At 46.6% G+C, this 25,648-nt stretch overlaps 1 protein-coding gene across 1 annotated transcript in view; it reads right to left on the minus strand.

Annotated features, from left to right (window-relative positions):
* LOC146208549 (structural maintenance of chromosomes flexible hinge domain-containing protein 1-like) overlaps nt 1-25,648 on the minus strand; it is a 142,057-nt gene that overhangs the window by 102,244 nt on the left and 14,165 nt on the right. The window contains exons 5-12 of the mRNA XM_084594722.1: nt 24,738-24,820; nt 20,905-21,047; nt 20,460-20,577; nt 15,853-15,972; nt 15,001-15,164; nt 10,557-10,656; nt 7,793-8,027; nt 7,282-7,456 (exon numbers count right to left, since the gene is read on the minus strand). Of these exons, the coding sequence (XP_084450848.1) occupies nt 7,282-7,456; nt 7,793-8,027; nt 10,557-10,656; nt 15,001-15,164; nt 15,853-15,972; nt 20,460-20,577; nt 20,905-21,047; nt 24,738-24,820 (1,138 nt within the window). The remainder of the gene's footprint in view (nt 1-7,281; nt 7,457-7,792; nt 8,028-10,556; nt 10,657-15,000; nt 15,165-15,852; nt 15,973-20,459; nt 20,578-20,904; nt 21,048-24,737; nt 24,821-25,648) is intronic.

Below are 25,648 nucleotides of genomic sequence, written 5' to 3' on the forward strand. Positions count from 1 at the left end.
CGTCGGCGACGAGTGGGCCGCGTTCCTCCACGGACTTCTCGCGGCGTGTACTGCACGACAAGAGATGCCGACGTGCCAGCCGTGCGGCACCGCAGACTGGTCGTGATGCGTACAGAGTGACTAGCGGTCGCGAAGTCTACGATGTGTGGCCCGTGCACCACCCACTACTACTCGCGCCCGCGCGCTGCTGCAAACATTTTGCGGCATGGAAAACGATCGCGATGCCGGCAATTTGCGGTCTGCCCACCTCCGCATACTTCTTGTGGCGCTTACAGCATGAATGGAGATTGCAAAGTGCTAGCGGATCGCGATCGTAGATCCAGCGATGTCTGGTCCGTGCACACCCACCGGCGGTTGCAACATCTGCGGTTTGTGAGCCACGCACCGCTGAAAGCTTCTTGCGGTGTGAGCCCGACAGAAAATCGTGACATCAGCGAGGTGCAGACCACGCATTACTGCACACTGCTAGTGATGCGTACAAACAGCACGGCTGGCTATCGCAGAGTCAACGATGTGCGGGCAGTGCGTATTGCTCAAGGTTGCGGTCGCAGTTCGCGTGTTCGTATCATCCGTAGTGGCACAGAAGAGTGTTCGGACCACCGAAATTTTGCACATTGTACATAATGCACTCTGGCCGATGAATTTCGTGAATTCGTATCCTCCTGAATTTCGTATGAACCGGAATCGTATCACAGAGATTTTACTGTACCAAGAATAATGAAAACTTGACAAACAAAATGTTTATGAATAAGTTCTGAAACTAGCATTGATAGCGGAAAATAAAGATATATTTTTTCATCAAACCACAGCTATGAAATGAAACTGAGACATAAAAAAAAAGAATATTTTCACCCCCTATCAGCCTAATGTTATACAGTCGAACCTCATTATATAACAAATAGGCATGTAGGGGATCCTTAGGTAAAACAAAAAACCAGGCTGGTCCATACTTTCTTATATGAGCTCTATCTGCCATAACGAAATAAAAAAAAAATTCTAAATATGATGCTCAATTGGTTATACAGTCAAACTTCGCTATAACGAACACAGATATAGCGAATTATCGGATAAAACGAACTAATATCAAAGCTTGGTTGGTCTATGATTTATTTCTATGAGAGTTCTTTCTGTATAACAAAAGAAAAATTTCGAAATTTGACGATAGATTGGTTATAACGAAGGAGGTTTTTTGCATTCAAACGGCAGAAAATGCGTAAAGGAACCGGAAAAAAACAGTGACCGCCCCGCGCTTGCGCACTACACTCCCCGAGTCCTTTGGCTCCGTCGCGCAAATTGTGCGCGGAGGCAACCTCCCTTCTTAGTTCATTTTTCCTCTCCAATACAGAACGACAAGCAAAATTTCATGCTTTCACTTAATATTTAATAAAATAATTGTGCGTTTTCACATCGTTGTGTTGTTCATATTAGTGCGCATTTTGTTTCATTTTATTAGCAAACTTATTTACAGAAATTTGGACGTGCACTTTTATAACGAACTATTTTTGCGCCCCCGTACTACTTCGTTATAACGAGGTTCGACTGTAATAAAGCATTTTTTTTTTTTTGTATTCAAGTGGCCAAAAATGCGTAAAGGATTTCAAGAAATGCATGAGGGGTTGGATGAAGCAAAGAAGGTATTTGCATGCACTGCTTCACCCCGTTCCTTTTGTGGACCGAAGTCCGAAACATACGCTGCCATTGATGCCTTCGAGGCTGAGCTCACGACCAAAGGAGCACGAGCCTAAGTGTTTACTATAGCGACGCTTAAGCGAAAGCACATGCTGTTGCAAAAGACGTGCATCCCACAGATCCACAAAATGTCCAGGAAATGGGTAACAAACTATGTGGAGTGGAACGGCCTGAGCCTAAGGCGGACTACTGGCACCTATCATTCATCAGCCCCTAGACGCGATGCTGAACAAGCCATTCAATGAGCGCATCGGTGCATTCTACAATGAATGGCTCCAGCACGAAAATCCAAACCCACCAACTGGGCGCCTCAAGCTTTTCTGAGTCAAACGACACAGAGGGTGAATGATGCTGGGTATGGACTGCCAAATGACAGTCTCAGGGGCATTTTCCATGTGCAGCATCTCATCACCACGTCCGCCAGCCAGCAGCTGCAGTGGCTGAAACTGCGACTGCGTCCTTCTCGCGAGTGACCAATGAATCGTAAGAGGAGTTTAATGTGCAAATAAACAGACTTTGCATGACTTTCTTCTAAAGAACTTACTGACGAGCAATGGCTGCAGCGCCATTTAGTGTTGACCTACCGTATTTACTCGATTCTATGCACCCCCTTTTTACACGATTGCAATGACCAAAGTGAGGGAAGGGGAGGGGGTGCTTGGATTCAAAAAATCGAAACTAAAGCCCCCAACCGTGCAACGAATTTTTTTGTGTTGTATTGTATTGTATTGTATTGGGTTTAGTGACGCATAAGCGGCTCAGGCTATCATGCGCCAGGCACAAGGTTGTATCTTGAGTTTAGTGGAGTATATGTATTCATTCTACAGCAGTTTCTTTAAAACATTTGCTTCCTTTAGAAAGCTAAAAACGCATGACAGATCAACAAGACCATTTTCACCTAAATTCAATGCTGGATGGAATGGAATGTGCTCATTGTGAAATCTAGTAAAATACCTTTTCCTTTGTGTTTAAAGTCCTATGCACGAAAATAAAACATGGTGTATGGTGAGTTCCTCTCCGCATTCTTGACACAATGGTTTGTTTTCTTTTCTCAACAAAAAATTATGCGTCAAGTGTGTATGGCCAATGCAAAGTCGGCATAAAATCACTTCTATGAAACATTCTTGATGATGACATGATTTCCATTCCCCCAAAATCGGCTTCACCAACTGCGGTTTGTTATTTATCTCGCTACACCATGACGACTGCCATTTCTCCTTTAGTTTACAGCGCACTAGCGCCATGCAGTCTCTGTATGAAATATTTATGTTCTTTATCTGTTTGTCAAGGGCTTGAGCAGCGCAAATGTCTGCTCTCTCATTGCCTCCAATGCCGACATGACTCTGGACCCAACAAAATGTTATGTTATGTCCCTGAGCAGAGGCTGCTGATGTATTATGTATGATGTCTCCAAGTAGTGGAGCAACTGCGTTTTTGTGGTGAAGGGCTGTTAAAACACTTAGAGAATCTGTGTAAATAATACTGTTTGTGATGTGCCCATTGACTATTTTTCTTACTGCCATAGCAAGTGCATAACGCTCAGCGGTAAAAATGCTCGTACACTGAGGTAGTTTGCTATTTTTTTCCATTTTCCTTGCACTACTGCACTTCCAGCATGCTTGATTGTCTTGGAACCATCTGTATAAAACTATGTACAGTTTGAGTACTTTTCTTCAAGAGCTAAGAATTTTTGCAAAATATGTTCATGTGGTGTTTTCTGTTTACAAAACTGAATCAATGTGAAATCACAATGGGGGGGGGCTGTACCATGGTGGTAGTGGATCGTGCCTCGATTCAATATCAGGGAGGTAATTTAGTATTCCCAGCTCTTGGCATTTATCCTCGAACCGGAGTAGCAAGGGTCTGATTAAGTGCGGTCTATTGTTGAACAACATTCTGGAACTGCACTTTGTAACAAGAGGGTAGCATATATGCTTTGATATTGAGCGTATTTTGAGGAGATATGAAAATATAAGCATGGTACAGTCGAACCCGGTTATATCGAACCCAGATATATCAAATTTTGGTTATATCGAACTTACGGAATACCCCCTTGAAAATCCCATGTAAAAGTATAGGAAAGCCGCGTCATATATCGAACTCAATTTCACCGGTCGTTCGATACATCGAACTCCGCACCACGCACTGGAAAGTGTGCCTTCCCCAAAGACGATCGCATCACCCTTGGCCGTTTGCCGTGTGACGTTTTCTAACCACACGCGGAAGGAATGAGAGGGGACAGTTCGGCGACGGCTGGTCTGGGCAGCACCGCTGCCCATTCCCCAAAGGCGCTCGCATCTGGAGTTACTGGCTGACATGGCTATGGCGCCTGCGGACGTTAAAGGTCCCCAGAAAGGGGTCACCAAGAAGGGTAAACAACGCCATAACACTGATAGTTATTGAACCACCTATCATTCTCCCGCAAAAATTTTCGATCTAGCTTCTGCAACACCAGAGATATCGGCGATTAAAAATGACCCTTCCAATTTTCCCCCTCAACTCGTACGCCAAAGGGAGCCATAAAAAAAAACAAAGAATACAAGCAAGTTCAAAGCGCCGCCCAGACATACGTCACTTCGACGAACTTCCAGTTGCCGCGCGCTCGCTCGCTGGCGTACTCGCGCCAACCCGTCCTCGCTCGCACACGCCTGAGGAGTTCGCCAGTTCGCGCAGCGACGGTTAGTGTAACCGCGAACCCGTGGTTATCCTATGTTACACGGCGGACTAAACCATGGTTGCACCACTAACCGCGGTTACCGCAAACCGAGCTTGACGACCTCGGTTTGCGTCGTTAACCGAGGTTATGACGGCGTCTGTTGACAGAAGCTACTCGTCGGCGCCCGAGTGCGCGAAACGTACAAGCGGGTCTGCTTCACAAAGTTATTCATTTGCCCACTGTATCACGTTTAAAGATCGATGTATAGATTATGGTGCCGCCCGACGTCTTCGGTTACGGCCGACAGCGCAGCGACTGCGTACTGAAGCCTTGTCGTGCCTACAGTATCGTTTGAACGGCTTGTTGCTGAGCAGAACGCCAAAAAATATGCGGCCTTAGCTATGAAAGTACACGAGTTTGCAACGCTTGCAGCACGGGATGCCGCGAGCAGGCTGAGGTACGTTACACAATTACCGCGAGGGTGGAACGTGCGAGCGCGGCGAACGCCGGCGCCGTGCGTGACCGTCCCTAGTCGTCGCTAGGCCTATTGTTTCGCTTCGAAGCCGCGGCGGTCGACGCTTTGGAACATGATCAACGCTGTCGTAAATCGTCTACTTATGAAACTGCCTTATAGTGATTCCTATCCTGCCATAGTAAAATAATTATAGGATTAACTCTGCCGACGCATTAATCGCAGAGCTAGTACGAGCAGATCGGATCAGCCGAAATGCACCAGCGGCAGCTGACTTGAGCAGAAACTAGCTTGTATCACGGCTATCACTCTTACCAGCAATTTGCTGCTGGTCAGCGATCCTCACGAGGGCTTCATACTTGATATTCGGCTCAGTATTCCTGACGCCAACAAATTTTAGCACGCTTTATTTCGGACATCGGTGCTAACGATCCGCCGTGTGGTTCGCGAACGGTATGCGGGAGGAGGGGCCACAGCGGCGATGTTTACTGCGGTCAAGGAGGTGCTGCCATCGTGCGGTGCTTGACCGTGCTGTTGACGCCTCGTCGGACGACACTCCGATACTCCTGAAACCACGTTATATAAATAAGATATTTGTAAATGCAGCTTCGTTCTGCCGATCCCTGCATCGCTTCGGTTGTTGCACTTAATGGGCAATGGCCACCTAACCGATAAGGGCGGCGAGCTGTAACAGCCGCACAGAGTTCGAGCAGCGCACGAGCAGACGACTTTCGCAGCTACCGGAAGTGTGTTTGTGACGTCATGGTTGCAGTGACCGCAGCGAATGGCAGCTTCTAGCAAGCCTTGCCAGTCAACCGACCCGTGACGTCACGGGATTAGGAAATAGTTCCATGCGACACCGCCAAGCGACATTTCCTCTGCCCGCGAATTTCAAAAAACGCTGTTTTTAAAAATTAATAATAAATCGCTGGCTTTGTTCCAAGGAGTTATACTTTGCGTTAATGCTCAAAAGGATGTGTTCTACACACTGAACACGTTTATCAGTGGTTTCTTGGGGGCCGTTTCCGTGGACCTTTAAGAAGAGGCAGGTCTCTCTGTTTTTTTTCTTTTTTTTTTCTTTTTGTGAGAGAGATCTTTTCTTATCGTTGTGCAGTACACGTGGCGTAGCGTAAGATATGATGGCTGCGGACGTTAAGAAGCAGCAGAATTTTTTTTTTCTTTTTTGGCGGGAGTCGTTTTTCCTTGCATGTATGAATCAACGAAAGCGCGCGGTCAGCTGCTGCGATCATGACGCCCGCCCCAAGCGCGGCGTGATAAATCGAACCAGGCTTGCGCAATCAAGCCATCACGGGCACTCTGCCAAGTTCGCTCCCCGCCACCGCAGGAGCGATGAAAAGATAAACGCGCCCGGAAGTTATCGCTGCGCAGCATCTTGGCACGCTGCCAAGAAATGAGCTGCGGATGAGACGACCAAAACGGAGTGACGCGCGCGCCGTCGACATGCAAGCGAAAACGCTCGCGATTTCTGCCGCCACGACACAGAAACCTTGTTTTGAGATGCCGCGGTGACTCGAGCGGCGAGAGGGACACAGTCCCATCAAGTTTAAAATTTTTTGCTTTGTCGCTGCCGCTGGTCGCGTAGATCGCTCAATCGATTGCATGTGAGCGAACTGGCCTTAAAGGGTTTTTTTTTTTTCTTTCCTTTCCCCCAAATTCTTGGGTGCAAACGTGGAGGGTGGGTTCATTATGCGAGTGGGTTGATTACACAACAAATACGGTATCGTTTTTTCGCATCGTAAGTGCCGTCACAAGCCGATTTCTGTATATCGAATTATCAATATATCAAACTATTTCGCGATCCCCTTCGAGTTCGATATATCCGGGTTCGACTGTACTTCTGCATTCGAGGAAGGGCTCATTTGTTTCAACATAAAGAATGTTTATGGGAGAGGTTCTATATGCACCAGATGCGAGACGCAAACCCAGGTTGTGCAGAGGGTCCAGTCGTTTTAGGTATGACGCTCTTGCAGACCTGTACACTACACAACCGTAATCCAAACAGTACAACAGAGTAATAAATGCTCAAAAGACATGTTCTATCGGACCTCCAGTATTTTCTTGAAAGGACCTTGAGTATAATTAGGGATTTGGTAGCTCTCTTTTTAAGAGTATTGATATGCGACAAAAAAGTGAGTTTTCTGATCCCCAGGAATGTGTGCTCATTTTTACCTGGTAATTCGGCCTCGTTCAGGTGCAGAGTGGGGTCAGTTTGTATTCCACATCTGAGTGAAAACATAACTGCCACTGTTTTCTGTGGAGAAAACTGAAATCCATTTTTGTCTGCCCGGGTCCCTAATTATTAGTTAGCTGCATTTGCCTCTCACATGTTGCTACGTTTGAGGAGGTGCAAGCTATTTGAAGATCAACGAATTCTATCATGCAACGAAGTGAGTTGTCGTTACACTGCACACAAGCAGAAAAGCCCTAGACAAACTTTAGTCACCTGTTGTAGCACTCAAGGGGAATGTTCCTGGCCTTCTTGGGAGGGCTGCACCAGTCAAAATCCTCAATGGTGGTGTACGGAATGAGCCGCCCGTTCCAGAAGCACTCAAAAACGGGGCGCTGACCTCGGGCTGGCTTGGCACTATTCACCATCAGATCATCCTCTTCCTCGCCATCTTTCCGTCCAGCAGAGCAGAAAGAAAAAAAAAAAAAATCACATCATGCTTCTCTCTCAAATCCTTGCGCCACACGGACTCTCAATGCACTTCACTCCTAGCGCAAACATGCCTACAAAGGAAGAAAAGAGGAAGAACATAGGGAAGCTGTTCCAACTGTAGTGATTTTTGTTTGTGGCAGATTTTATATAAGATGAATGGAAATACATGTCAAGTTAGGAGCCTATGACTGCTTTCCAAGAGGCCCCTGGGGTAAACGGTTTCATGTGTGGGGAGAGGTGGCATGAGAGAGTTTGGGCTTTGAGAAAACCTTAACAATCAAGAGAAGGCACTCACCTAAGTGCCTACTGTCTCCACGTCGCAGATCTGGGTGAAGTTCAGGGGGAAAGCTTTCGTGGTCGTAAAGGAATGGGTGGTATCGCAGCTGCCCTTCCACCACCCGTGTGCCGTCCACGGTCGCTTTGAAGTCAAACAAGTTCGAGGTGCTCCGGATCAGCAGCGTCTCTTGGTCCGTGTCAATGTGTCGTAAGTTAGCCACCTTGCGCTGCCCGCTCTTCATGATCAGGCTTACCTGGGGGAAGATGTAAAGAAATGAAGCATGGGGATCAGCGATCCCTCTTATCCTTGCAGAAATGAGAGCTGTTATGCAACCAGGAGTGCTGATACTAAGCCAAGACCTCAGCCTGCTCTTCTCACGCAAAAATTGGGGATTTCTGCTGCAAAGCTATGCTTTGTCCATAAAAGTGATTTTACATAAATGACAGCGAACTAAAGGTCAGAATACAGTGAAATCTCACAAGGAAATTCGTGGGAACCCCCCACCGCATTGTTCATTATACTAAAGTATCGTAATAATGAAATAGTCAGAAATAAAAAGCAACAAATGCACCATTCAATCAAAATGTGATACATTTAAAAAGAGCTCTCATGTGGCCCAGACAGTGATCAAATAGCAACACAAAAAAGCCCTTTTTTTGGCTTTATTTAAAGAAATTGGTGATTCTCTTTTGGCGACTGTGGCACATGCTTCCCAGGACAAAAGTTTCTAGCTTTAGGTACTTCCCGCCACAGCGTGATAAAAGACCTAAGCTTGCCGATCGACACCAGAACATCAGAAAAACACTCAGCTTCGTCCGCATGGTCCGTGAGCAACGATTCTATGTCGTCATCGTCCAGGTCATCATAACAATCTTTTGCTTGCACACTGGCTACAATGCCTTCACTGGTGATGTTGGCCGATTTTACAGCTTCACTTTCACACTCAACGTAGTCGGCAAACATTACTGATGGGTCTATGGACATTTTCTCGCTCACCTCATTCCACAAGGCACCACTGTCAACCAGTATGTCATTGCTGACATCAATTTTGTTTTGAGCGAGGCAGCGCGTTTGTGCCCTCACCGTCGTCTTCCTGTGCAGATTTAACAAGGCCAGCTTTCTGCCAGCAGTTTTTGATGGTAGACTCCTTGACATTCCATCATGCTCCAGTGAGAATTTCTGTGGCTTGGCAGACGTCAACTGTAGTGGGAAGACTGAACTAAAAGTTGATAAGCAGTCAGTCGCTGCATCAAGTGCCTTCGAAATTCTGCTGTTACAGTTTTTATGAATTCTTGGTCAAGGGGTTGGACCAGCGCCCCATTGTTAGAGTGCAAGGCCTCCAGGCATACATTTATTAGGCGCACAGTTATCCACGGTGAGGGGTATTTTCCTCCCATCCCTCCTCATCTGGTCATCTTGCTTGACAAGCCAGTTAGACTCCCGCGTCATCTAAGCTCACTTGTTCGCCCTGTATTCACATAAGGTCACAGCGTCCTTCAGGCGGTGAGGACTATGACTAGGGGCTTTATTTTTTTGTTCCCAGTGCGCAGCTGCAAAACAGGACGAATACCTGGACACAAAAGCTCTTCCTCCGTCTGCACTTTTCGCCCATGAAATTCATTGTTCTGTCGGGGAGAAGTTGACAAAATAAGTCGTTTCGTCTGCATTAAGATGTTCTCTGCGTAGTCCTCAGTGATCTTCTGAAACCAGTCTTCATGACAGAAGGTTGCGACTTCTTTGTCCACAGCTGCTTCCTCGCTGGAAACTACTTGCCAAGTAATTCTAGACCTTTGGTGGAAACGAAAAAGCCAAGCAGAACTGGCTTTGAACTTGGTGATATGAAGGCAAAGGCAAGTGAACAGGCTTTTTCTAGCAACATTGGTCCAGACAGAAGCCTAGTTTCCTCGAGCCAAGCAAGGACAGCATCGTCCCCCTCTTCGTAATTGCCAAGTCGCAGATGCTTTCTAGCGGGATCAAGTTGGGACTGCCAATGAAGTCAAGTGATTTTTTTCTTGATCCTTCAAGGTGGTCGCAACAGTTGACATTATGATGCCACGCTCTTTGCACAAGTTAACTCGATTTTCGCAAGCGTCTGGTTGCCAGCGCTCAGAAGAATTTCCACCTTCTCCTTTAGCGAAAATTGTCACATGTTTTTTAACACCAGAACCAGCAAAACTCATGGTCACACACTTTGGCTTAGCACCATATGAAATCCTGCGCCTTTGGGAATCTCGAACAAATAAGAAACGAGGTAGCTTACGAGGCCTCATCTGCAGCACTACCTACTGAGAAGCCACACTTGCTAGCAAACAACAACAAAAAAATGGTTGAGTGCAACTTCCAGCGTGCCAGGGTGATGATGATAGTTGAAAGCTGCAGCAGCAAGCTCAATTCAATTTCTAAACATTTTTTCGAGAAAATTCATACTGACGACGTATTTCTACAGAGGAGGGGGTATTTCAGCACAAAGTTTATTAACTACCACTACTACACAATTCCACCTCGTTTATTTAATGCATGGTAGATCTCGCAGGTATGGTAGATTATGCTGATAAAGGAAAAAAACTAAATTTGCTTGCCACAACTGCTTTCTTCTTTACAGAAATGTGCTTTGTAGACAGTGAGTCGTTAGATTTAACTACTTTTACAGTTATATAAAATCATTTGAATATATATTCATCTGATTCACATAGAATTTTTATTAATCATATTTGCTTTGCGCCTTAAAATTTGACCTTGACACAGCTCTATCAAATAGAGAAAAGTCGCAGAGCATAGATACCTCAATATCAATATGGCAGTATGGAGATGGAGGCCGCCTGGAGGAATCATCGGTGGCAACGTTGCCATTTGGACCATGCAGGTAATAGTGGTAGATGTGCCTGGAGAAAAGTTTTACAGAAGAGACAAAAAAAATTGAGATGCCACACAAACAACGCCAGTTCATTTACAATCCATAGCTATTAATAAAAAGGAAGAAAACAGATTTGGACTGCCTTGACAGACCACACAAAATGGATGGAAAAGTACACACACAAAGTAAATACAGCCTTGACAGCACAGGTTGTGCGATAAGGGTAGCTGGACCACATAACCAATCTCAAGACGTCACGAAGGCAAAGGGGAGGTATCTCGGCCATCTGCTTCAAGCACGTTTTCTATCGCTCTGCCTGCCTGCCTGCCTGGCCACCAATGCCTGTTGCCATGGAAACGGGCTCTGTCCATAACTGGTGCGGCAAACATCTTAAAAGATTTCATAAGAGAGCATCTTTTACGCAAAGTGGCAGCAATGGATGCATATTGCAGCATGGAAAAGGTTTGGTTGCTTATTCGTAATGTTCTTTTAGTGTCATGTCGTGCAGCCAAGGTAAACAATATTGACAGCATGTGGCGCGTTGTGAACATAAATGATCCAGACAGGATGAAAGCGTGACCGACTCAAATCGAGGCTGAAAATAATGCTTGTGAGTGGAACATGGCAGGAGACAAAATTAAATTCCTTTTTCTCAAGCAAATTTTTATCTCGGTGATGCTATTTTTTTATTGTTTATAAATTTCTTAACAGTGCTCAATTATTTGGCTCGTTTTTCAAGTCCTACCAAGTCAGAAAAACCAGTCGGCAACTGTATTTGCTGCAAAAGGTTATCTTCCCTATGGTTTTCATCCCAACAGCCATTGGCAGCCTGCAAGTAACACAATGAAGCCCAAACATGCAAGAACCGCAGTCTAGTGTAAGGTTCCGCATACCTACAGGCTCACACTATCATCTTGCATCATGTGTCGACCCAAGACGAACATTCTGCCATACTCAACTCTTTTTTTGTTTTGTTTTCTGCCCTGTCATGAAAATGTGACACCTTCCAAGGTACTGCTGAATACAAGCACTGTGCCCCACTCCCCTTACACTGTACATTACAAAAATTGATATCATATTTATTCGCGTAATGGACCCACTTGCGTAATGACCTCACCACTCACTTTTTTCACTAAAAAGTTTAACCCTTTCGCTGCCGGGCATTTCTGGCCGTGACACACCCCCAGCGTCGACTTGGTTTTAGGGAACGAGCATATATTATGATTGCTATACAAATAACATAGTCATCGGAATATGCGCAGTTCAGTGTTCTGCAGGTGTTGTTAATTACCATCATCATCAGCCTGATTATAAATTAGATGAATGAGGATAATATACGAACAACTTCTCCACTTTTTGAGAGTCAGATTCCGAACTTGGCTCGCATTTATAATGAAAAGAGCCATCGCTCCAGTCCGCAGTTGAAGGTATCGCGCGAACAGCCATCCAAAAGTAACCGCGTGAATGGAGGGCGCACATCCGGTGGCCCGCACAACAGAGAGAAATGGCATGTTGTGAAATCAAGCTGACGGAGGGAGGTGGAAAGAGACTAAAACATTCCCCTTTGCTGCCGCTAGCCGCAAGCAAGGGCGAAAGTAGCGATTCAGTCGTGTCGACCTATTGGAGAGGCAATGGCGCAAGCCCCTGAATGTGACGCGGCGTCTTAGCAGACACGCCAACAGAATAAAAATAAAAACCTTCCAACATGCGGCAGATGGCAGAACAACCCTTGAACCCGTAACCGTACACACGCACCACGAAACGCGCGCACCGCATGATCGCTTAGCACGATACAGTAGCGCACACGGAGCGACCGCTCCCCTTAGCAAAGAAGGTGGCGGGGGTGGGCGTGGTCGCTCCACACTCTTCAGTATATACGCACCAACGCAACGCAGGGTGAAAATACGAGCTTGTAGAAAGATATTACAGATGGCACAGCCTGTCCAAGTGCGCCAGCTTCGCGCTCAGGCGGGAAGTTTTGAACGCGCGATAGAGAACGTACTGGTACGTCGATGACACTGTGGAAAGAAAGCGCTAAAATGTACCGGTACGTTCGTGACAGCGAAAGGGTTAAAAGTGTGTTATAACCCTGTCAAGCAGGCAAGTTAAGTGCACTTACGAAGAGCGTCACTCGCTGTAAGTACACTTTGCCCAATCTAAACACCGCAAGTGGAGTGCACTCGCAAAAGAGTACACTTTGATTGAAGTACTATGATGTGGGGAAAGCACTTCCCGGCCGAGTGCGTAGCCTTGTTGCCAGCGGCTTCATTGGTACGAAATGTAATGCATAAAAAAAGGAAACAGAAGTTCATTTTAGCTACTTAACAGCATTTTATAAAATTATTCGGTTCTAGTTGCGTGAAATCATTGTCAGAGGCTACGTCGTCGCAAGTCACCATGTTGGTCTGCGTAGGCTAGGAAGCCGTCTCAGCCAATCTCGACTTGAAATGCTTTTGAAATACACTTAATACGCTGTCATAATTTTCGTTTACGCTGACAAAAAAATAGGCTATGTTTATTTTTATTTAAATTTATAGCACAATCAATTTTGGAATAATTTTTCTTTTTGATGTACATCTTTAAAAAACGAGCTGTTTGCCCGTCGGCATGTTTTTTTTACTGTGAGTGCACTCTTTTCCCGTTTAGCACTGCGTATGCCAAAGTGACTCTGAGCTGGAAGTACCGGAAGTGCACTTCCCGTAAGTGCACCTAACTTGTGCGTTTGGCTGGGGTATTAGTTGCTAGTGCATCCCTCAGTTTTGCACTGTTGTTGCCGCAGTCCACAGTGCATTCCTTAGCAGCATGGCAAGACGCTGGGCAGCAATAACATCACGGTATGCTTATCTTTTGACATTAGCTCTTGTGGTGAGGTTGGAGGGGGTATAAGGGTAATTTGCATGACGAACTTGGCAGAGTGCCAAGGCGCTGCTAGCATTTGACAGTAGTGCACGCGGTGGTGTGCTCGCTGCGCTGCCCGGGCTGCTGTGTGCCTGGTTGTGCAAACCTGGTTTTCTATCTTTGTTTTATCAAAAAGCAATTGGGGTGGGTGCCGTACATTGCCAGAAAAACCTTAAAAAGTGTAAAAGCAGCAAGCAAACACAACGATGCAAGAGCCGGCATCATGATCGTGGCTGACAATGTACTTGCACTGAAGATTGACAGATGGATGGAAGATGACAGAAGCATGCCAAATTCCGACACTCACAAAAAAGTTTGTCAGCTTTTCTCCCCACGTGATAAACCTGCCCTCAAAATAATCTCAATTTTTATTTTAAAACGACGCGGGTTTAATACAGTCGAACCTTGTTATAAAGAAGTAGCACAGGGAACGAAAAATTGTTCGTTATATCCGATATTTGTTATAAAAGTGCGCACCCATATTCCTGTAAATAAGTTTGCTAATAAAACGAAACAAAATGAGCTCTAATATGGACAACACAAAGGGGCAAAAAAAACACACTTTTTTTTTCAATTAAAAGCTTGGTAAAAGCATGAAATCTCACTTCTCATTCCGCATTGTAGAGCAAAAACAAATACTAAGAGGGGATGTTAACTCCGCGCACAATTTACACGATGAAGCCAACGAACTCTGGGAGTGTAGTGCGCACTCATGGGTCGGTCGCAGTGGCAGAGTCACGGCAGGGGCTCACGCCATGACGAGGCAATGGTAATGACACGCCAGCCACATGCCTGACAGCCGTTGCATGGCCGGACTCAAGCAGCGGCGGCGGTGTCACTCGAGCCTGGCCGTTGATGACCTCTGAGATCACCGAGTGCGGAGGTGTGATCTTGGAGGCCATGGGCCGTTGGTGCTAGTTCTTGTCGCTGCCACTAGATAACACAGCACGCGAACGCGCGGGCGATTTATACACACTTCAGCAGCGTCGCTAGAGTTCGGCCATGACCGTTCATGACCTTTGAGATCACCACACGCAGAGGTGTGATCTCGGAGGACATAAGCTGCCACTAAATTACGAGGCACACGAATGCGCGGGCAATTTAAGACACTTCTGCTCTTTTGCAACGGGCGATTTTATTGGTTGAAAAGTTTCGTTTCTTGATGTTTTTTTTTCCGGCTCCTTTAAGCATTTTTTGCCGTTTTAATGCAAAAAACTACTTCGTTATAACCGATCTAGCATCAAATTTTGACAAATTTTTTCATTATACAGAAAGGACTCCCATAGCAATGAACCACAGACCAACGAAACTTTGATTTTAGTTCGTTTTATTCGATGATTCACTATATCCGTCTTCGTTATGGCGAGGTTCGACTGTACTGTCAAGATATGGCCACCACAACTAGGATTCGGCCCTGCAGCCTTGGGATCAGCAAATGTCAAGTAAAAAGTGGAGGAAGAGAGAAGCAACTCACGCCAACTGCGAGCACCACGTGCTGAAGTTGTGCTTGAGAAACTGGACGTGCTCACTCGAGATGCCCCAGATCACTACGCAGGTGAACTGTTCCTTGTCCTTTTCATCTTGGATGACCTCCCGCAGCCCTTCCTCTTCTGGGCTGATGTGGCTCGCATCCCCAGGCTGCAAATATAGGGCGGGCACAGCACCAATGCAAAAATCTGTGCAGCTGTCTCGTCCTTCACAATATCTCTTTACCATATATTCACTGCTAATCAGGTTTCCCGCCTAAAGCTAGCGATAAATGTCATGAAACACTCTACACAAAAACACCCAGCCAGGTCAATGTCTGGCAAGTGAACCCCAGCAATGCGATTTCAACTAGACAGGGAAAGAAACACAAACAAGTGAAGAGAAGCGTATCATCTTGAATATCAGATGCTGAGTAACAGCATCACAATTGTCACAGTTAACCTTAGTATGAGGAACCAAGGAAGTGAAATTTGCTCGCTCCGGCAATAGAAAAGAAGTGCCAAATCAGTAAGCAATAAAACGTCAAGTACAGCCTTCTATAAGTCAATAATCAACGGAACCCCATTCTGTCACATAATGGCCTCGAGTGAATAAAAAGACAAAGTCTGACAAAGCCCTTACACCAGTGCATTTTGACCCAAAATTTTGAGGTTCTTAAACAATAAATAATGACAGTCCCAAAGTAATCTGTGTTGAACAAAAGTGCCAGCTGAAGTTTACCCTGAGTTTTATCCGGGGCAAATAACAGCTGTAATTGTTCTAGAGACCCCTCAGGCAGGTATTAATTTCTTTCCCACACCCTCGCAAAAAATATAGACATATTAAGGTGAGAATATACCTTTCTGTTCAGGATGTTACCGGAGTAAATCAATCCTTTTTCTTTCTCCCGCTGCTCGAACTCATCCTTAGAGATGACAAGCTCGTGCACATCCTTTGAACCTTTTGGCCTTGTAATCATCTTAAAGAGAAGGGGACAAGCATCATGATTGCACTGATGGTGATGGTGTGCACATGTTAATACCATCAAACAAGCAAGGCTCCAAATGAGTACACCCAGAACAGGTTATATTTTTTGTGTCCTAAAACATTTATGGTAAAAGCTAAAGAAGCAAAGAAAGAACTTCAGAGCAATTTTTCTTTCAAAGAAGGAAAATTATCTTTCAGAGCAGCTCTGCATAATAAATGTGTAAAGAAAGAATTCAGTAAAACTTCAGAGCCTGAAGAGAGGAACCCGCTTTTAACAACTACAGTCGAACCCGGATATATCGAGCTCGAAGGAGATCGCGAAATAGTTTGATATATTGATAATTTGATATACAGAAATTGGCTTGTGACGGCACTTATGATGCGAAAAAACGATACCGTATTTATCGCGTAATCAACCAACTCACATAATGAACCCACCCTCCACTTTTGCACTCAAGAATTTGAAAAAAAAAAAAAAAAAGCGTTAAGGCCAGCTCGCTTACATGCAAGCGTTTGAGCGAAAAATATCTAACTTGTTGGAACTGCACCCCTTTCGCCACTTGAGCCACCGCGGTAGCTCAAAACAAGGTTTCTGTGTCGCTGCGGCAGAAATCGCGAGAGCTTTTGCTTGCATGTTGATGCCGCGCGCGACTCCGTTTCAGTCGTCTCATCTACAGCTGATTTCTTGGCAACGTGCCAAGATGCTACGCAGCGATAACGTCAAGGCGTGCTTATCCTTTGATAGCTCCCGCGCTGGCGGGGAGCGAACATGGCAGAGTGCCCGTGATCGCTTGATTTCACAAGCCTGGTTCGATTTATCACGCCGCGCTTGGAGCGGGCGTAGTCCACTGCCACAAAATCATTGGAAAGCATTATACAGTAGAATCTCGATGATACGATTACAGCTGGTACGAATTTCGGGATGATACGAATTTTAAGAATGCTTTGAACGGACTACATTGTATAGAATACGTTAAGATTCGGGGTGATACGAAGAGTTTCTGAACCTGCCGCGGTTGATACGAACCTGCAAACCAGTCGTGCATGCGAGCGGGCCGGCGCGGCTGGCCTCAAGAGGGTAACATAACCGAGACAACTCCCTCCCCCCCCCCCCCCCCTTCCCCCCGCCGCGAATGATAGGAACGAACGTTGTACAAACGCACAAAGCCACCGAGCAGCTCAGCGCAAGAGCTCACAGGGGGAGAGGGTACCCACCGCGGCCGCTGCCTCTCCTCTCCAACGCCTCTCACCCCACTAGCCACCCTACTCCCCCCTCCCTTTCGTAGCAAACCGACGAGCACTAGACAAGGACGGCCAAGGCGAAGCACGTGCCCAGTCGTGTACGTCACTCATTCGCTGGCAGCTCATTGGTCTATCGAAAAGTTGTCTCGCCGGCTGTTCCCAGGAGGACTGTGACGCTGGCTGCCGCTACAGTAGTTCTCCGGTTCTCCGTTCGCCGCTTCTTTCTGTCGTTCGCTGTGACGTGAACTGCCCAAACGTTAGAAAGACGCAAGCGTTCCCTGCTGCCGAAATGTCGCGGAAGCGTAAAGCCCTTTCTTTTAAGGAAAAGCTTGAAGTGCTGAAGAGGGTCGACGAAAACCCTAAGAAGAAGAGTGTCGACTTAGCAAAAGAGCTAGGGTTGGCACTGTCAACACTCTGCACCATTGTTGCGTAGCGAGATGTCATCTTGAAGAATGTGCAGCACTTCGGTGCGAACGTGAAGCAGGCTAAAACAGCGACCCATGTCAAGCTGGAAGAGGTTCTGCTGACTTGGTTCCGCAAAGTGACAGCGGCCGGCGTCAACGTGGACAGCAAGGTGCTACGTGAAAAAGCAGACACCGTCGCGCTTTCGCTTGGAATTGAAAATTTCCAAGCGTCTGGGGGATGGCTGCACCGGTTTAAGGAGCGGCACGGACTTGTCTGCCGGGTCGTTTCAGGTGAAGGCAAGAAAGTGGATCAGTCAGCTGTAGATGAGTGGCTGAACACGCTGCCGGCGCTGATTTCGGAGTACGCGCCACGTGACATATTTAATGCCGACGAGGCGGGCCTCTTTTTCAACCTTCAACTAGAAAGAAGTTTGTGCGTAAAAGGCCAGGCACGCCAGGGCGGCCAGAAAAGCAAGGAGAGAGTAACAGTACTCTTTTGCTGCAACTCGGATGGATCAGAGAAACTCCAGCTTACCGTCATCGGTAAGTAGAAGAAACCGAGGTGTTTCCGATCGGCGGAGCGTTTGCCTGTCTTTTACAAAGGAAACCGAAAGACGTGGATGACTGGAGATTTTTTCCGCGAGTTCTTGACAAGCCTTGATCGGAAAATGGCGTCAAGAAACCGGAAAATTTTGCTTTTCGTGGACCAGTGCTCTGCCCACCCAAAGGAAATGACATTCAATAACGTGAAAGTCAGGTTCCTGCCGGCGAACACTACCAGCCATCTTCAGCCACTGGACGCTGGGATAATTAGAAATGTGAATCATTTCAAAGGACTTCTAGTGAGGCGTCTGCTGGCAAAAATTGACCGTAAAGAAGCAAACTTGCGGATCAGTCCCTTAGATGCTTTGCACTTTCTAGCCATGTCGTGGGATAGTGTAACTTCAGACACAATCTCGAACTGTTTTAGAAAGTGCGGATTTGCCATCGGACTTGCTGCGGCTTCGGCAGGAGATTGTCAAGAGCCAGACGAAGACCTCACGATTGATGGCTGGGACAATCTGGAAACTGAAGCTTCGGTTCGGGACTTTGTTACCGCGGACGACAACGTCGCGACCTGTGGGCTGAGGTCTATTGAAGACTTGGTCAATGAAGCGAATGATTGCGAAAGTGAGCCTGACAGCGATGGTGACGCTGATGACGAGTGTGATCAGCCACCGTCAAAGGCAGATACTCTTCACGCTTTGGACGTTCTGCGCCGCACCGTAAGTGCCAGCAGCGTGAGCGACGAAACCGCGGCACGGTTTTATGCCTTTCAGGCGGAGCTTGTCCGCGACATCAACAGCAAAAAAGTGCAGACAAGCATTACGGACTTTTTCGGCCGCAAGTAGTTCGCCATAATAAACTTTGGTTCATTTTCAATTCATTCCCATGTGGATGTTGACTTGTTTTGAATCATACGAATTCGGGATGATACTAATATTTTGCGTGCTCCCTTGCAATTCGTATCATCGAGATTCTACTGTAGCTGCAAATGCTGTTTGAAGCAAAAAATGCTAAGCGCTGGTGTCATGATCACAGCTGGCCGCGTGCTTCATTGATTCATAGGATAAACGACTCCCGTAAAAAAAAAAAAAAAATACCCTGCCGTTTCTTAACGCCCTCAGCCGCCATATCTTGCGCTACGCCGCGCATACAGCATAACGATAAGAATGACCGATTCTCGCAAAAAAAAAAAGAGAGAGTGAGAGAGAGATCTGCCACTTGTTAACGTCTGCAGGCGCCATAGCCACGTCTGCCGCCGCGCACAGAGGGTTCGCAACACACGCTGAAGAAAGCGTCCAACGTTCTGTCTGAAAACGGGCTTAGCTGGCTTGGTGCATGCGTAGCGCGTGCTACTACGAACGAAGGCCTGGAGAGAGGAAAGAGAGATAGCTCGGCAAAAAAATGGGCACACCTTTGCGCTTCACTCTATCGCGTTTTTCCCCTCCCGTTCCCACCGGTTCTTTCACACACATGACTTGCAAATGTCACGTGCTGGCGCAAGGGAAACGATAATCACAGATGCGCGCCCCTTTGGGGAACGGGCGTGGCGCTGCCCTAGACCAGCCGTCGCCAAACTGTCCCCTTTCATTCCTTCCGCGCGTGGCTTGAAAATGTCATGCGGCAAACGGCCGAGGGTGATGCGATCGTCTTTAAGGAAGGCACACTTACCTGTGCATGGTGCGGAGTTCGATATATCGAACGACTGGTGAAATTTAGTTTGATATATGATGCGGCTTTCCTATACTTTTACATAGGATTTTAAAGGGGATATTTCGCAAGTTCGATATAACCAAAATTCGATATATCCGGGTTCGACTGTATATAGTATTGTCACTCGGACCGGCAAAAACCTCAACTATACCAGGGTCTTCACTATATCAGTTGTTGTTGATGACACAGCCTTGGAAATGCCATGTGGTAATTAAATGGCTACTTACTAAGCAGGTCTTGTTGCCTTATAAGGAAAAAAATACTCAGAAGTACCTTCCATCCTTCACTTATCATATCTTTATGCAATTTTTTAACAGTTATCAGACTTTGTAATATCTTGTGGAAGTACCGCTTTAGCATGAATACAATGTGATGATCAAAGCGGGTACGAATACAATGCAGGTTTGATTTCATGTGAAAAAAATGAAATGTGTTTTCCCTAAAATGCTGATGTACAGGCCTTCCCTTGACATGAGTCGGCAACGTGCAGGAAGTTCGACAAAAGGCCGTGCCCCATATCAGAGAAAGCGACATATAAAGGTTGGGGGGGAGGGGGTAGAGAGAAGAAGCAAGTTACCCTTGTTGAGTTGCCTATGAAGAAAATAGCTTGCTTGCCACCAGCCCCAAAGTAAGAGATCTCACTGTTGAGAAAGCGGGGCTTATGTGGAGGTGTGTCCTTGGGCCCAGAGTCGTGCCTAGAAGCAAAGGAACATGTTTTAAAGTCACAAAACCAAAGGCCAACAGGGCACACAGGAACAGCCACTGCTCCATGCATGCAAATTGATGGCCAAACAAACAGTGCAAAACCAAAGCAACCTGGAAGACAAACCGGCCTCGACAGAGTAGCACGCGTCATCTCCATACCAACTGTCACATCCACATTGACAAGGCCTTCCAGCCCGCATAGTATCGGCAGTGCAGCTCTAAATTTAAGATTGCAAATAGTTGTCCCCAGTGAACAACTTTTACGCCGCGATAGTAGTGGGAAAGAGCTCCCCAGAGGGCAGGCACATGGTACTCACTCGTTCTTAAGTGTCTTGTCTTTGCGGTTGAACTTGGACAGCCGGTAAATGGCCCAGTTGTTGAGCTGCCAGGAGTTCATGCCGCATCCATTGTCCACGACTAAGATGGTGCTTTTCTCCTGCTGCGAGCTGTCGTCCAGGTACTGGACAGATAGAAAGGGGCACGCCACTGAGCCACCTCCAAACCAAACCACATTGCAAACATGTGCCTAGTGCAGTGATCAATCACTACACATCCACAGATGAATAACCGCCGTATTCACACCTTCACTCGAACTTCTACTCCAAGCAGCCCTCGAGGCTTGTTTTTCGTTTCAGAAAGCAACCTCCACTCGAATCGCTCCTCCAGCAGCGGAGAAGCATCGAGCCCTCGAGTTTTCTCGATAATCTCGAGTCAGCGACGACGCTACCTTGGCCGCTCCTCGACCGCCGCTCTACTTGTAAACATGGAGGACATCGCATCGCTCGCTCGCTGTGTGACTTCGTTCTACAGGTGTACCAAACTTTTCACGAAAGCGGATACGACGAGGATCCACCGAACCTTTCTCTAAAGCATCGCCTGAGAGTGACAGCGACCTGGGACTTCTCGCACACTATCGTTTTACGAATGCGGCCATGGTTAGCCTCCAGCCATCCCTGCCGCTCACGCCGAACATGGATAACCGTGATCAGCCGCAGACGTCTGTGTAATGTGGATCGTCGCATCATCGCACTGTGCCTGTGTAGCACGGACACATTTCTCGTAGTTGCTGGATAAGTGGACCACTTTTAGAAGCCTACCGAGTACAGAGTTGAGGCGCAATTCGACCGTTAATGGCGAGCTCGCCCGTGGCCGGACTCGAGAGTCGACAGCGCGCTGTCCGTGGCTCGCCTTGCGCGCTTCCACAGACAGCGGCGAACTTGTGGGGGGAATAGCGTCTTACATGGAGTAAGCTGGGGGGCACCGGAGGCATAGTGGGGACTGTGCGGACATCTGTGCTGCACCCCAGGCATCAATGGCTTAACCGCCACCGGAGGGTACGTAATACGTCTTCGGACACGCGGCGCTGTCGAGGCAGCGTGTTGGTGTGCTCATCCTACGGAGGGATATTCGCGGCCGATGAAGGGCATGGCTTTTCAAGCAGGTTTACGATTAGGACTCCCAACTTAGGGCTCTCAAGTGTGCATGAGCTTCAACGCTCTGCGAAGCAGCACACTGACAAATGACGACGCGCGGCTCGGCTGGAGGAAAAGAGGGCGCCCTGTGCACTTAGAGGCGCGCACACCGGCCAGAAAAAGTGTGCGCATGCGCGACGCGTCGCCCACCGCCGAGCGCGTTCACAACGCTCGGTTCCAACAGTGCCAGATATTCACCGTGCGCGCTACTCGCGGCAGCGCACGTCCTATTTCCTGCGCGCAAACATCGACCAATCAGCGGCCATTCTGCGTCTGTGTCTTCCGGAGCGGGTCTGGCGGACCTTCCAAGAATGTTTTGAGCAACATGGCAGATCTCCCCCTCAGTGGCAGCGCGTCTTCCTGCACTGGCAGGCAAATAAATGAAGCCAACAAGCCCACCACCTGATCCTCGCACGTTTCCTAACCTCATCCACCCCGTCTGACCATGCCTCACCATGCGGCGTTTGCCGTATCGAGGAATCCATTTGGTTACATCTGCATGTTTTCACCACTCACACCCAAGCCCTATGAAGGTCAGAGCCATGCTCGTAGGAGTTGGCTGCTTGTACTTTTTTTTTCCTGCAATATATTTTGATGTCTGTCAAAGCCCGGCAGTTAAAAAAGAAAAGAGTTAAAGCCTGGCAATAAAAAAAAAAGTCTGTCAAGGCCTGGCCATAACAAAAAGGCAAAGCGGCAAAGGCCGAGCGTAAATCTCACACCAAAAAAGTAAACCGAAGTACTATTCACACTATTTCTTGAAGCCTCCGTCATGTTCTACATAAGCCCTACGTCACCAGCAGCGACTGTTGCCAGATGCAAAAGCATCTTCGGCCATTTTTCACAGCCCCCTTTTTCATCCAGCCCACAAATCAAGTTCCACTATGCTGTTAACGTCGAGGTCACTTCCTAAAGTTGTTTAGAAGACTTGACATGAGAAACTGAGCATGTTACACACTTCAGCACGCAGTTTTCGGGCCAAAAGTTCACCTTAATCTCGTCCCCATATGCCCCCTGCACTGCTTCAAGTGGAGGAGGTATTCTCAAGAACTTGTCGGAGAAAACACCGAGGGGCGTTAATGAATCTGAATCGGCCCTGGAGTGGAGGAGCGGCTATTTTCTCCACTCCACAGAGTAGAGGTGGAGCGTCAAGTCAAGGCGCATTTATGAATACAAGCATAAGCATTGCATGCAAATGCACACTCCCAGCCCGAATTATTTCATCTATTAGAAATAATCTTCCACGGAACAATTCCAGAAGAAAAAGGAAGCAAAACCGTTGCAATATGCTAAGTGTGCCGCCGCGATGAAGCAGTGCTTCGGTATTGCTTCATCGAGGAGAAGTACGTGTAAACACTAACGGCTCCTGTTGCAATAACATGTCAATGAATGTTCAGGCACTACTCCTTTCGTATCGTTTACAACTGGTCCAAACGCATTTTTCTTCCTTATTCAAAATCCCTGCTTCACCATACATTAACATACACACATATTTTAAGTTTAGCATGATAATTATCCCCTGACTCAAGAATCATCAGACAAAGTTCTCTCCAAAAAAAGACTACAATTCTTCTCTACAAGGAAACAGAACAGAAGCTGGTCTAAGCCCCTATCCTTATATATTGTTTTATGGCAAACTGATGATGTGACAAAACGGACAGTTACAATGAGACTCTTGAAAGGAATACATATACTATAAAAGCTCAAACATAACTTTTCATCACACTTCGCCTCTTATTATGTGTCGATCAAAACAATTTTCAGCCTAAATTCGCAGTTCCAGTCTTATTCAGTGCTACCAGCATCAGGCTTTCAGCGAGAAGAGGCACTAAGCAGTAGCGTCTATTGACTGCTTTAGCCAATATTGACTGCAATTTAGCCACTATCATCTCTGTGCCAGCCTATGTGGGTACTTTAATAAAGACAACTACTATGGAAAATATTTATTTTCTATCTTTATATCCGTGTAACGACCCCATAGTCAATTTCCTCCCCAAATCTTAAAAGATACCTGCGGCCATTACACACATATATATAGTATACACAAATTGTCACATGGTATTCACCTATGGTTGCTAAACGACTTATAATCGAATTCTTTCACTCATTTGGTTTCAGTTTCAACAGCCCGGTGATGCCTGATGTCAAAGTTAAGTACAGGTCTTGTGAGCGATAAAAAAAAAACTGCAATATAATCGCTTCTCCGTCATATTGTTACGAAGCGGCAAGCCGATGAAAACAGGAGAACAAAGGACAGAGAGAAGATGCTGGATGACCGCGAGATGACGTTTAATGAAATGTTAGCGGGCCTAGCGCGAGCGCTCCTGCCCGTGCCACTGCCAGCTTGTTCTACCTTGCTCATCCGTAACAATATTGACTCACTAAATTGGTGTAGCCTGCCTGCTTCAACAGCTCGAATGAGTGAGGACATAGCGATTAAATTGCAATTTCTTTCATGATCTGCATAAAACTTGGTCATCACAACCACCATCTAGCAAATGAAACCGCAACCCAAAATGGTAAGAAAAAAATCAATTAAAAATTATTTAACCATTGCATTTAAATATATAACAGTGACTGATCCATGTGCAGCGGTGTCTTACGCATTGTTAATAAGAAGGAAACATGCACCCAAGATGTGGTCTCCCTATCAGTCAGAGGAAAAAAAGATTGGCACTAACCAGTTTCAGTTCAATCTTCCGGCTGCCAACATTGTTCTTGGTGGCTGCTAAGGAATTGTCTATGAGCTCTGCAAAAGCATATGCTGGAAAAGAAGAAACAACACCAAAGACAGTTAGCCTCTCAGGAGAAGAGAGCAACTAAAGGTCGGACGCTCGTAAAAAGTTTCATGCACTCACAACAAACCATAACTTCAACCATATATAACTTCAACCAACTTTACCACCCATGCCACAAGCAGCTAGCAGCAGCCAACTTTTCAACAACTATGGGAGGCATGCAGCGTATTAGGGAAATAAGTCAGTGGCAAAGAATGTGGAAGAAAGGTGGCACAAGCCAGTGAGAAGGATAAGGCGTCCAGAGAGCTGTAACTGGCAGGCATGGCGGATCGGGCTAGTTGGTAATTCTTGGCTGCTTTTTATGCAACACAGCGCAAACTTTAGGACAAGGACAATAAAAAAGTGGTGTCTCGCCTTTTGTTTATCTCTATCTTAAGGTTTCACTGTATTGCATATTTAACCGCCAGAGAGGTGTGCATTAATGTGTCGGAGCCTTTGTTCGGCATAGCATACAGTAATGGAGTTGCCTCTCAAATAACACCCACGTGTCGGTTGCGTCCATACTTTTGTATGCCACTTGCTTTTTCCATACCCTCGACTGAAGTTGGTCCGAACATGCTGGCAGTGTGTTAAAACTGTATATTATTACTGAGGCCTCAAACTCCCCCCTTATGTTATATTTGTCCCTTCATACACATGTAAATAAAGTAAGTTCTGATGAACATTGCCAATGGGCAAACAGCCAATTTCTGAAGACTTACACACTTGAAGTCTCAATGTTCGCAACAAAATTTTGATAGGAGACTGCCGGCATTAGCCTGAAGGTCTAACTCCAAGAATGGTAGGCAAGTATG

The sequence above is a fragment of the Amblyomma maculatum genome, chromosome 1 (genome assembly GCF_055883805.1).
Source record: "Amblyomma maculatum isolate TAMU_Amacu chromosome 1, ASM5588380v1, whole genome shotgun sequence".
Lineage (NCBI taxonomy): Eukaryota > Metazoa > Arthropoda > Arachnida > Ixodida > Ixodidae > Amblyomma > Amblyomma maculatum.